General features: G+C 39.2%; 1 protein-coding gene across 2 annotated transcripts in view; it reads right to left on the reverse strand.

Annotated features, from left to right (window-relative positions):
- Itprid2 (ITPR interacting domain containing 2) overlaps positions 1-1945 on the reverse strand; it is a 39059-nt gene extending 37114 nt beyond the window's left edge. For both annotated transcript variants that reach the window (XM_017796878.2, XM_008827953.3), the window contains exons 1-2: positions 1587-1945; positions 1249-1294 (exon numbers count right to left, since the gene is read on the reverse strand). In XM_017796878.2, coding sequence (XP_017652367.1) covers positions 1249-1294; positions 1587-1797 — 257 coding nt within the window. In that variant the 5' untranslated portion in view covers positions 1798-1945. The remainder of the gene's footprint in view (positions 1-1248; positions 1295-1586) is intronic.
- Between the last annotated feature and the right edge of the window lie 10585 nt (positions 1946-12530).

Raw genomic sequence — 12530 nt, forward strand, 5'->3', positions numbered from 1 at the left:
AAAAAGACCTGAGTAAAAGCAAGCATATATCCCATTCACACATTCATCCATAAGAAAATCAGAAAGACAGTGATTTCATAAACTCTTAAAAAATTTTGAAGATGCACACTTAAATTTTCAGCCTTTTAAATTCCATACTACTCTGATGTTTAACAACTAAACAAGGCCCTGGTACACACTACTGTTATTTCTAAGGGCCTGGAAATCTGTGGTTAAAATAAGATGGACTGTTAATCTAATGATGACTTGAAGCAATGTGTTTTCCTCTATGCAACTTGAAAGAGGTCTATATATTTCCTAACATTTCAGCCTATTATCATAGTAGTTCACCCTCAATACAAGTTAAGGAATTCTGTAGTAAACAGGTTTGGGAAAGCTCCAGTTACTTAAGGAGGCAGTCAGTATTTTATCTGCCTTTAGCCCTGAAAAATAAAGCTAGCATATAGAAGAATCACCTTCCAAAACAACAAAGAAACAAGTTCTCCAGTTAGGACAAGTTATAAATTGAGAAATCAGTAATATGCCCAGAAGTAAACACCACCAAAAGTTAAAAAGCTACACATCCTTTACACAAGATTTTATAAACAGCAAATAAATTGGAAAGAAATGAAATTGAAACAAGAACATTTCACTGTAGTCAGATTTACTTGCAATATGATTCATCTCCTCTGTATTTTATCAAACATTTTTGCGCCTGTTGCCAAAGCCTGCAACTCAACTGACTTATGCAGTCTGAATAGAGCCTTCAAAGCTCTATTTCCTCCGGTGAATCCCAATGCCATCTGACAAATCCGTGTCCAAAAGGTAAACTACCAGGACCAAGTTAGCTAGTTTTAGCAGCTCCCCAAAGAGAATCAAGGCACACAAACCAAATCAAAGCCCAGTTAGTGTAGTTAACTAAATTCAGGTCGTCTAAAAACTCATTTGAAAGGAAAATGACTCCACGCCAGATATGCAGATGCCAAAATAAAATATCCCGCGAAACCTGAGAATTCTTTCAAGAAAAGCCACGGCTAAAGTAGCATCACGGTGATCTGAGTTTCTGATCTGACCGGGAACATCCTGCTGAAGTCCTCACTTTAAAGCCAACGCCACGGCAAATCATCAGGGGCCACACCACTTCCATTTCTAACCGCTTCAAGGAGGAAGCTATCCGGCGGCTCACTTTCCGGTTCCTAGCTTTCAGCAGCCGTGGGACCCACAGGAACAGCCCGAGTCCCACTGTTGTCCCAGGCAGCTAGGACTCACCGGCAGTCCTTGAGCCATATCGCAATCTTCTCGTTGGGCACGTTCCCTGCGGAGCAGAGCGAAGGAACAGCTCGTTATGGACCCCCCCAAAGGACTCAAGGCTGGGTGGGTCCAGGGAACAAACTGCAGCCTGAGGCTCACCAGCCGCCCCGCGTCCGACCGAGGGGAGCCGGCTGCAGCCAGGTGCACATGCCGCCCCGGAGGCGGGTCACGCGCGCGTTTAAAGGTCGGCGGCGTCCGGTCCCCCCCGGCCTGTGGCCCCGGGTCGCCGAGCTCAGGGCCGCCCCGCACCGACCTCCCCGCCCGCCAGCCCGCACGACCCGGCCCGCAGCCACGACCTCGCCCAGCGGACGCCGGCAGCTTCGCGCCGGGGAGGTCCTCGTCGTCGTCCTCGTCCTCGTCCTGCGTCGTCGCCTCTGTGGACAGATCCTCCGCCTCCGACGCCTGCCAGGAGCTGCGGCACTTGGCCCAGGCCTTCCTCCTGCTACTCGCCACTTGCCACTCGAGTTCCTCCTCCGCCTCCGTCGACGCCGTCAGCGGCCGGTTCATGGCCTCGCTGGGGGCTCCGCTGGCGCAGCCGGAGCCTGCCAGGGACACGGCGGCAGCCGCTGGGACCCCCGCCGCTGCTGTCAGCGCCCGGCCGGGCTGGGGGCCCGGGGGAGCTGGAGCGGGCGCCGGAGGAGGAGGGGACAGGGAGGGAGGGAGGGAGGGAAGGAAGGGGAGGGAGGGACGGAGGGCCGGCGCTTCACGTGAACCCGGCCGGACGCGGCGCGGGAGCGCGAGTGGCTAGAGGTACCTCCACTGGCGCTGAGCGCCAGCGCGGCCAGGCCCGCCCCAAGGCCGGCAAGCCCCACCCCTTTCGGGTCCCACCCCAGTCTGGAGCGCACAGGCCCCGCCCCACCTCCTGCACAGGGCCCTGGACCCGCCCCCTCCCCGGACACTCCCCATCTCTGTTCCCGCCTTCTGGCTCCCTGGAGGAGTGTCAGGTCCCGCCCCTTGCACTGCTCTACGCCCCCAACACTGGGGAGGCCACGCCCCCTTCCGGCCGGGGGCTTTAGGGAGCGGAGGAGTGGGGCCGTCCTCCCTGGGCACCGAGCAGCCTGGCTCCCTGAAAGGGGTCAGATTTGTTTGTTTGTTTATAGCCTTTCTTTCTCTCAGTTCCTCCTCGTTAGTTCAAATACAGTGAGGAGGCCAAGTCTCACAAAACGCCCCCATTTGCAAGCAGTGACTGCCCTGCTCCTGAGACCCAGACTTTGAGGAGTGCTTTGTGGAATAATGTCTGAGAGATTGGGTAAGGATGAAACAGGCATTGGATTGATACTGCCAAAATGTCAAAGCTTCCGGTAGTGTTTCATACTTAAAGCTATGCGTCGTAGTTGTTGAGGTATGAAAATGAGCGGAGAAAGAATAAAAATATCACATTGAACTGCAGATAAAAAAGTGAAGGAAAAATAGAGCAAGAAACGACTAGGAAAATGTAGAGGTCATCAATTGCTTGGATTTGGGTCCCAGGAGATGCCACAAGATGTCAAGGTAACTAATTATTCTGAAAACGAGCTTCTGTTTTGTTATTTAAAAAAAAAAAAAAAAAAAAGATATGAGAAAAAAGATTCAAATTCTGTTGAAAATAAGACGCAGTGCAACTTCGCAAGCTACAACGTTCCCCCTCATATTAGATCTAGACTATCTACACATACTGTATGAGGCTTGTAATATTTTATTACACTTGGCCAAACTCCGAAAATCAAGTTCCAGTACTTTTGGATTTGACCTTAATGTGATTAAAAGTACTCTTCTTAATAAATAATATTTTAAGGAAAAAAGTTTTCCACTTGAAATTTATATTTGGTTAATGAAATTTCAATTTTAACGTATGGTTACTGATAGTGAAAGGAAGTAATGGTTTTTTGAATATTTAGAATGTAAAATGATCTTGAGACAAAATGGTATCTAGAGTTTGGGGCACGTAGGCACAGACCATTAAAATAGTACTTTGACTTTCTGGTCTTTATTGATTCCTATCTTCTTTCTAGTACATAGCCTACAGTTTATAATTATGGTTACATCATTATTTATTGCTAGACTCAACAATTCCCAATGGGTTACCACTATCCCCAAGTTCAAATCCAAAATCCAGGCTAGCTCTTCACAGCCAACAAATACAGTATTATTATGGCCCTCCTACACTTGTGAAAGGTAGAGGGAGCTAGAACGAGGGTACTAGCATCTCAATGGCTTGATCTTTTATGGATAAAAATGTTTTCTTTGAATTCTTAAGACCTCTTAGTTTTTCAGGGGTCCTATATTAAGGATACAGCTAATGCTTTAATGACCTTCCAAAACAGGATAAGGTCTAGCTACCTGTGGGAAGGTGAGACAGGCAGAGAGTGAAGGGAGGGGCAGACAGAAGTGTGGATGGGATTGGTCAAAGGCCACAGAGTATATACTGCCTTCGTAATTATATCCAGGGCGTTGTTGGATCCTGCCGTGTCCATATGCTCTCCCCACCCAGCTTCCATCCTGTCATACCCTTGTGTTGTTGCTGGCTCCTTGTCCTTTCCTTTTAATTCATTCCTGTTCTGTATAATGCTTTCATGAACCAGAATGTCTTCACACTATGGTCACACTATGGTCCCACCAGTCCCGGCCATCTCCCTCCCACAGCTCCCTGATACACCACAGAATGTACACAGCATTTATTAGGGGACTGAATTATGTAGCAAATAATATGACTGGCCACAGGCAGTATGTTTAGCTTACCACCCACACTGTAAACATGAGACAGTAGAGAACATTTTTTTAATATCTTTCTTGTATCACTAATACCATGCTGATTCCACATGGAATACTGAGTCCTCTTGAGGTAAGTTTTCTATTTGTTGTTGTTCTTCAGAATAGACAAACTGGTGATAGATTTGCTTTATGTTTTTTTTCCTCCAAGATCTATTATATTTTAATTACTTTTGTTTACATTGTTAGATATAAATATTAGAGTAGAGTATATCAATTATTGAATCTGTAGTAGCACAAATGTGCCTTTTCTTCTACATGGAAAACTTTAATGCAGAATGTTAAAGATACATGTGAGAAGGAAATCCATCAAACAGCATGCTGTCACCTTGAAAACCAGGGGATTTGTATTGATTGTCAACACTGAGGGGTTTTTTGTTGTTGTTTGAGATGGTTCATTTATTCAATAATGAATACTAAATATGAGGAAAGCCTAGATCATGGCTTGTACTCAAGTCTAGACAAGCAGCAAATCTCCATCACAAATACCATTATCTGAAGAATATTGTTTAAGTCATTGGTGCTTACAGGAGAGAGTGAAAACAGTAGGGCCTTTGGTATCAGTTTAAATGTTTTCTCTTCTTATTTAATATATAGTTCATCTCTCTGGCAACTACTTTCCTTATCTGTGAAATTACAGTCATAAGTACCTTCCCCAGTTAGTGTGGGGGTCATAGGAAATGAAGCAAGTGCTCACTAAAGCTATTGGCATTATTATATTGCAGAGGGCAATCATGTGGGGAAATTAGTCTCATCTTAGTGAGTAGCTTCTATTTGCATGCTTACGGAGCTGTTTTTAAAAATGAAAATAAATTCAGAAGTCAGAAAACACTATGGTTAAATAACACAATTTTAAATGAAAAGTTTCTATCATAAGCTTGTGATATGTAAAATTTCAAAATCTTAACAAGCCTCCAAATAACAAGATTTATTTTGACTCTAGGTTCATTCATATCTGTGTAACCAAAATTTTATTTAGGGCCTCAAAACCTTAATCATTCAGAATCTCATCAAAGAATGGTAGAATTAAAGTTTTATCAAATTTTCACTCATTATTTGAAAAATACTACAGCCATCTCTACCTTCTTCCTCATCTAGCTAAATCCCAATATTGAAGACTTGGGAATTCCTGAAAATTATTTTAAGCAAGCATGATTTAACTTTGGTTAGCTTGGTAATTCTAAAATTCATTTCAAAAGAAATCTTTTTGGTTCTTCAGTACCTATTAGCATTTCTAGGGATACCATCAGTGGGGGACAGGGATGCAGTAGAATAAAAGAAAATCAAAGGAAAATGTCAATCAGTAAGAATAAACACCAGAAATATTCAAAAGATTTACTTAGAAATCAAGTATGTTAATGAACTATGAGGAAGGATAGTCTGATTTTGATTGGTTCTGTGATATATTCCAAGAGGCTGTTATTAATAATTAAAATATTTCTGGTTTAAGTATTGCTAGTTATTGCATATGTTTTAAAGAAATAAAACTGTATGAACTATGGAGCTCAAACCTGTTATGTTAGATTTTCCATAGTAGCAAAAATTCAGGAAGTATGGATTACTTGCTTTTCCTCATCACAAGCCCAACAATCTGCTACTTCTGTTTTCCTTGTTTTACCAAGTATGTATCAGAGGGAAAGGTGTGAGTACCACTAGAACATTGCCTTGCAATTTATTTACACAATAAGTGAGTCATCAGTTTACACACTCTCTGCTTTTGTGCACTTTAGAGGCTTCTCAGTTTTATCTCTTACTCTCAGGTCACAATTTCATGTTTCTCAGATAATGCTAAATTTACCCTTTCAAAATGAAATTTGTAGCCAGCTTGTTTTCTTTCCAGTGACTCAGTTCTCTCCTGTTTCTGAACAGCAGGTAAGAACAGCCCCTGCCCGTCTTCATCCAGTGCATCCTCAGTGAGGTAAATCAAGTTTATGTAACTAATAAATAAGCTTCCTTTGGTTTGTTCCACAAATTCGTAGAACAACTCAAAGGTGGTTTTGGACTCTTCTTACTGGACATAGTTATCTAGGAAAGCCAAAATATTTGTAATTCATCTGTGAAGCCTAGAAGCTCAGTTTGGATTAATCTCTTTTCTTTTTCTTCTCAGTTTTGCCCTAAAATATTGCTTTCCAAGATCTCTGACATTTTTAGTCACACAAGTTTTATGGGGTTTATGTATCACATCAAATGCCTCATTGGTACCAATTCTTGCTGATGGGAAAGATTTATGTGCACTCAACAACAAAACAGCAGAAGGTTATTTTGAGTTTCTCAGTGTTAACATAATCCTGTATGTTATGTGGTCAATTTGTTGAGATACTCTTTTCTTCCTAATGTGATTATTTCTTATCTTTTCTTATGTGCATGATTACTTTTTTACTACAACCACTTAGAACTTAAAAAGAATTGTTCACTATGCACAATTTGAAAGTATGCATTTGTACATAAAACTCCCCTTACATATTTTATGAAGATGAGAGAAAGTTAGTACCTGAATATACCATTTATCTATGGAATACTGATAGATTTGGAAGGTTTTAAGAGTATGGACCTCATAATGGTTCTTCCACATGTGAATATGGATGGGTACATGCATCCTCCCCATAAACATATCTCTCTCTCTCTCTCTCTCTCTCTCTCTCTCTCTCTCTCTCTCTCTCTCTCTCTCTCCAGAAAATCAATTCTCCTAACGTGTGCCTGAATAAATATGAACTCCACCGGCCTCTCCCAAGCACATTTCCCGTCTGTAATCTCCCTTCTGCAGTTCCTTCATGCCTACTGCAGAACAAACACAATCTACATTCAGAACAGGACCCTTTACAAGTTCAATGGAGTTATTTTGGGTGAGTCATTGAAAACATAGTACAAAACCTTTCCTCACTCACCAGAAATGCATTTTAAAAATAAAGCCAAAGTGAGCAAGGCAGGGCAAGTTTGAGTGTAAAATGGGGAGAAAGTGGGGCTTTGGCCAGTTGCAGACAAGATTTTGACTATTTCTTAACTTTCAACTCTGCCAATTCCCTTTACCACCACTAACTAAAAAGTGCAAAGTTGAACAGGTAAAACATCAAAATAATGACACTCCATTCCAGCTAGCACTGTCACAGTGGGTCCTTTCCAGCAAAGCTGGTGCATCCACGTAGCTTACAACAGTTTTAAGATTCCTTTTTGTCTTTGTTTACTTCAGAATATGTAAGGTATATACATTAAGCACTCATTTTCTTAAGGCTAACTTAAGAAAATTAGAAAATTGTATATAAATTCACTCTCTACTCCTTTAAAATTGATTCTAAATAAGTGAGTTCCTTAGAAAATAAGCTAGTTCCTAAGAAAATTTTAAGTTGAATTATTTTAACAAATATGTCTATCAAATGGCTTCATGCATTTTAGATACTTAAAACAGAGTATCCTACCTGTCAATGACCTTGTACTGTGAAGAAAGCTCTCTCCTTTCCCACAGTCTGCTATCGATCACACAGATGCTCACATTTCATTCACATTGATTTACCCAGAATCAACAAAGAGACATTCTTAAATATATAATGCTGACTCAGAACTCACATAACAAAATTTCTTAGTCCCTAAGGTCATCTTAACACAGGTTAACACAGAATATTGTGAGCTAATTAACATACACTGTATCGGGTCCTGTAGTTAGAAGTGTTCTATTCACAAAGGTTCCATCCCCAAGTTATGGAAACAAGCCAAGAAACACTGATTTAATTACACAGTATTCTGTTTAAACTCCCTGCAAATTATCAGTTTCCACAAGTCCAAGTAACAACTATTGGTAAAGATATGAATATTCTATGTTTTAGTTTAAATTTGCCTATGGAAATACTAGGGTCAAATAAACAAACATTTCTTGCTGTAGTTAAAGGCAAAACATAGCACTCTATTTTCTGTATTTTGGAGAATTTATTTTCTTTCTTTTGGAGTAATTGTTTTTAAATCATAAAATAAGAACTTATACTTCTTTTAAAATGTGTCTTTCCTAATTAGGAATGATGTTTCATTAATTTGTATTTAAATGTAATCTAAATATAATGAAAGCTAAAGGGATTTTTATATATCTTCATTTTAAAGCCTAAGAAAAATAAGAACTTCCCTATAATCTATATCAAAGCAAATTGAAATGTGAAGCAAATTTCTTCATGACAGTTTCTTAGAGCTGTTAGGTAGCACAGTTGACCTGAATATAGATCAACCAGCTCAACTCAACATTGTGTTTATTACTACATTGTTGCTAAATAAAAGAATCACAGAGTAAAAGTAACCATACAGATTGTTTATGCATAACTTTTAAAGATTTTCCTGAGCTTATGACTTCCTTTTTTTTTTTTTCTTTTTAAACAAATCAACCCCAAGGTAGCACCTTAAAACTCTTTGAACACATTTCCATTCCAGTAATGTTGATCACCCACCTGGAGAAGCTCTACTAGCCACAGTTGTTTCAGGGAAGCCAAGGAAAAAATAGATGGTTTTAATTGAGTCCTTGCTTTATAAGCAGTTACTATATTTAGAGCTCTACTTAACTCTATCTCATTTAATTTAAAAAATGTTAACAGCCTGTATTATTCTCACTATGTGAGTAGGAAAACTGAGTTTCTGAGAGGTTAATGCATCAGGCCACACACTAGTACACTAGTTGAGTGGCAGAGGTGAGCCAAGACATCTCCCTGCAAAGCTCAAACCCTAATCTAGTCTGCACAGCTGCTTCATGGAACCTCAGTCAGGATGTGAGACTCACCAACTACCTATCACACTCGGGGCACCCTTCACTTCCAGTCCTTGGGCAGAGGAGCAGTGGTACTTACAAGGGCCTTGGAATCTGAGGGAGTTATTTATCTATTCCAACTCCTTCCTTTTTCCCTGGGAGGAAAACTGAGTTCAGAAAGATTAAGTAGCCTGCCTAAAGTTAACAGCTAGTGAGAGACAGAATTTGGACAAAAGTCCATACCAACCTGGCTGGTGCTTCCTTATCTTCTCTCAGGGCCTTTACCAGGAAGTTTTAGGCAGCAATTGTAAATATTTTAACACTAACTTGAACATATTAGGAAATCACATGTATCTCTCCTATTTTTTTAGGAAAATATAAGAATTGCAAATGAGTATATTTAAGAGCATTAATCAAAAAGTAAAAGATAAAATCATTTATGCTAAGAATATTTTGCAACTATCACTTAAGATTTTTCAGAACCCTCTGGAATATTTATTCATCTATGACTAATCTAGAAAGTTTTGGTTAGCAGGGCTTGGTGGCACACACCTCTAATCCTTGCACTTGCAGAGGCAGAGGCAGAGGCAAGCAGATCTCTGTGAGATCCAGGCCAGCCTGGTCTACATAGTGAGTTCCAGGCCATTTTCTCCAAACAAGAATTAAAACTTTTTGTTTTATTCTTCCTAATATATGTCTAGATTTTTCCTTGCTTCATTCTGGTTTTATTTTTGTTTGAAATAGAGTCCCATGAGCCTCATACCACAGCCTTCCAGTTGCTGGAGTTATTTATTTTTGTATCATCATAAATTAATCTACAGCCTTCACTCTGTGCTTCCTATAGTAAGAAAAGCATGGGTAAAATGTTCAGTCTAACCTACTTATATATAAAACTCATACTCATAAAATGAGAATCTTCTCTATAAGTATTTTATAGTCATTAGAAAAAAATTAAATTTCAAGATAGTCTAGCAATATGGTATATATGCTTTCAGTATTATTTGAAAACTTTGATTCTACTGTATTCTTCCCAAGTCCCTAAATAAACAAGTTCAGTCATATGTGCTAATAGACTTTGAGGCAGCTGTGTCCAGAGTTAAAAACCACAGTGGGGAACATCACTGTCTGTTAGACTGATACAGTCACTTTGAGGATGATCAGGGTGAGGAGTGGCACAATGTGCTGGTGGTTCAGGTAGAAATCTGACAGTTCTGACTCAGTCTCTTAAGCTACTGCCCATTGTGGAGCTGAAGGTAAATTTACCACAGTTCTCTACACAGTCCTATGCAGTGCCCCAAGCTTCTGTTAGTGAGTGGGTTCTTCACCTTCTGCTTCATATATGTATAGAGATATAGCTGTTCAATAGCCAAGCAGTTATCCCCTTCCCCTCCTTCTCTGGGAATGACTGTACTAGACCCAATGCCATTCCTATGAATGATTAGATCTGCTTGACATATGTACAATGTCATTATATTGAAAATGTAGGTATGTATCTAAATAAGCTATGTGCCTTTCAGCAGAGGAAATATGAGTATGCATAAGAGAAATAATATTTAGTCATAAGAATCTTGGTTTTGTATAAACCAAGTATCTCAGGGGCTCTACATACATCAGTAAAGGTATAAAAGAATGAATGCTTTTATATTTTCAACTCTTCTCAAACACTCAGAAAATGGAAAGTAAAGATTTGAGCATCTAACTTTTCTATTATTTAATATTAAAATTCCTCAGTAAAATTAGTACTTCAAATCCAAAGACTATAGGTCCATTCATCTGTATTGCTCAAGAACATGCAGGATTAGGAATAGAATCTCTGTAAAACCCAAATGTGTTACCCAACATGTGTTGCTCAATAAAGTTAATACTTCAGATCCAAAAATCTGTATCTCCATCCATCCATATTTCTCAAGAGTGCTCAGGATTAGGGACAGAGTCTTGTAAACCCGTGTGTGTTACTCAAACTTGTGTTTGAGTCTGCCTTGGAGAACATTACCCACTAAAAGCAAAAGCCAAGACTGTAACATCCCTAGTTTAGCCACTTTCTTGTACTCAGAAGTGTTGCCTAAAGGGGAGTGAGCTCTGGATACAAACATGAAGGATTTGGTATCTCAGCCTAAAATCTGACCTTCCCAGCAAACCTCAGTTGCCAGATATAGGACCTGAAGATTTAAGAGTATATTTAAGAAGGAGGTGGAAATGTTAACTACCCAGATTGGATCATTACACATTGCCCACATATGTTGTCACATTGCACTCCACACATTTGTACAATTAAAATAATTACAAGAAAACACTCTAACTTGAGGAGAAACAATATTCAAAAATTCAGATATTATGAGTATTTAATATCATTTTACATGGCTATTTCAACATATTAATATTTACCCAGAGCTTAATAGCAGTCTAGGAGAAAGCCAGATGCCTTGATAATGTTCAATGATTTTCAGAAAGATCTTTTTAAAGATGACTGTGATTTGTACAACAGCACTGCCCATATCGGTTCTCCATGTGAACAGTGATACGAAAGGAGAATTTGCTATCTCAGAAAATGAATCTTTCTATTATCATTAAGAATGTCATCCTTGATCTTTGGTAAAACTCTACATATGTGGAAATGGAGATATATTAGGTGTACAGAAGAAATTAGATAAAATCCTAATAGGAGTTATCAAGAAAGTTGATTAACATAAAAGGATAAGTCCTTTTATTAGAAATTCAGCATTAGCAAATCCAATAAGGAATAATAAAGCACTTTCATGCAACTCAAAGAGAAGGAAAGGAGGAGTGATGATGGTGGTGGTGGTCATGTTGTATTCTCTCTTTAAGAACTTAAGGAGAATTTTCCTTTTATAACATTTATTTCAAGAACAGTTGCAATTACTAAGATTTCTTTTTTAATCTCATGGGTATTACGAACTAGAAAACTGACAAAGTTTGGTTTTGTATTGCCATCTGGAAAAGTTGAGAGTCACCCATGGCAGATGAGTAGGTCATCATGGTATGCATCTTAAACCTTGGCTCTATTTTTGTCCCTTCCCTGTTCTCTTTTTTCTTTCATTTATTCCTCAGAATAACATTTTGCTATTTTTGTCATCCTTTTCTGAAATAGAACAAGGAAGGTTTCTTGAACTTTGAAAGCTCTAGCCATTTAATCCAGGATTAGGAATATGGGGAAGTATATATGTGAATCCATATAATATACTTCAGTGTGGTTATATTAATATACATGAGGAATTATCATAATTGATGTTAGAATGGTAGGTAACAGCCAGTTTTCACTGTTCTAAGGAATTGTGCTATTTCAGTTTTCAACTGAAATGTTACATTAAAGATAACTAAGAGCTGTATAGATGAAAGAATTTGGCAGACTCCCAAGGTTTGTTTTCTACTTACATGAAAAGGTTTGTATTGATGTTATTTGACATGACGGGAAATTTTTAGGGATTGGATATTTGATATTAATTGATTTGGGAGTAAGAATAACAAGAAAGAGGAAAGGAAGTGAGTGTATTTCTGGGCATATCAAAGACGTGTATGAGGCCTACTGATCAAGATATCTCCAAAGCACTCAAAAATGCAGTTCAGAGCTAGAATTCTCAATAAAAGTTTGGCTTAAATAATGTGTGTATGTTTTGCAACATTAACACGCCAGACAGCCACCTACCTATACAATTCTGAGTCCTCTTTCTGTTTCCCAAGGGAATTGTTGTAAACCTAATAAGACAATAATCATAAATGACTTGTAAAATGCTAGTTCCAGTAGATATTTTCCAGC

Source organism: Nannospalax galili, unplaced genomic scaffold (assembly GCF_000622305.1).
Source record: "Nannospalax galili isolate Female #2095 unplaced genomic scaffold, S.galili_v1.0 scaffold892, whole genome shotgun sequence".
Classification (NCBI taxonomy): domain Eukaryota; kingdom Metazoa; phylum Chordata; class Mammalia; order Rodentia; family Spalacidae; genus Nannospalax; species Nannospalax galili.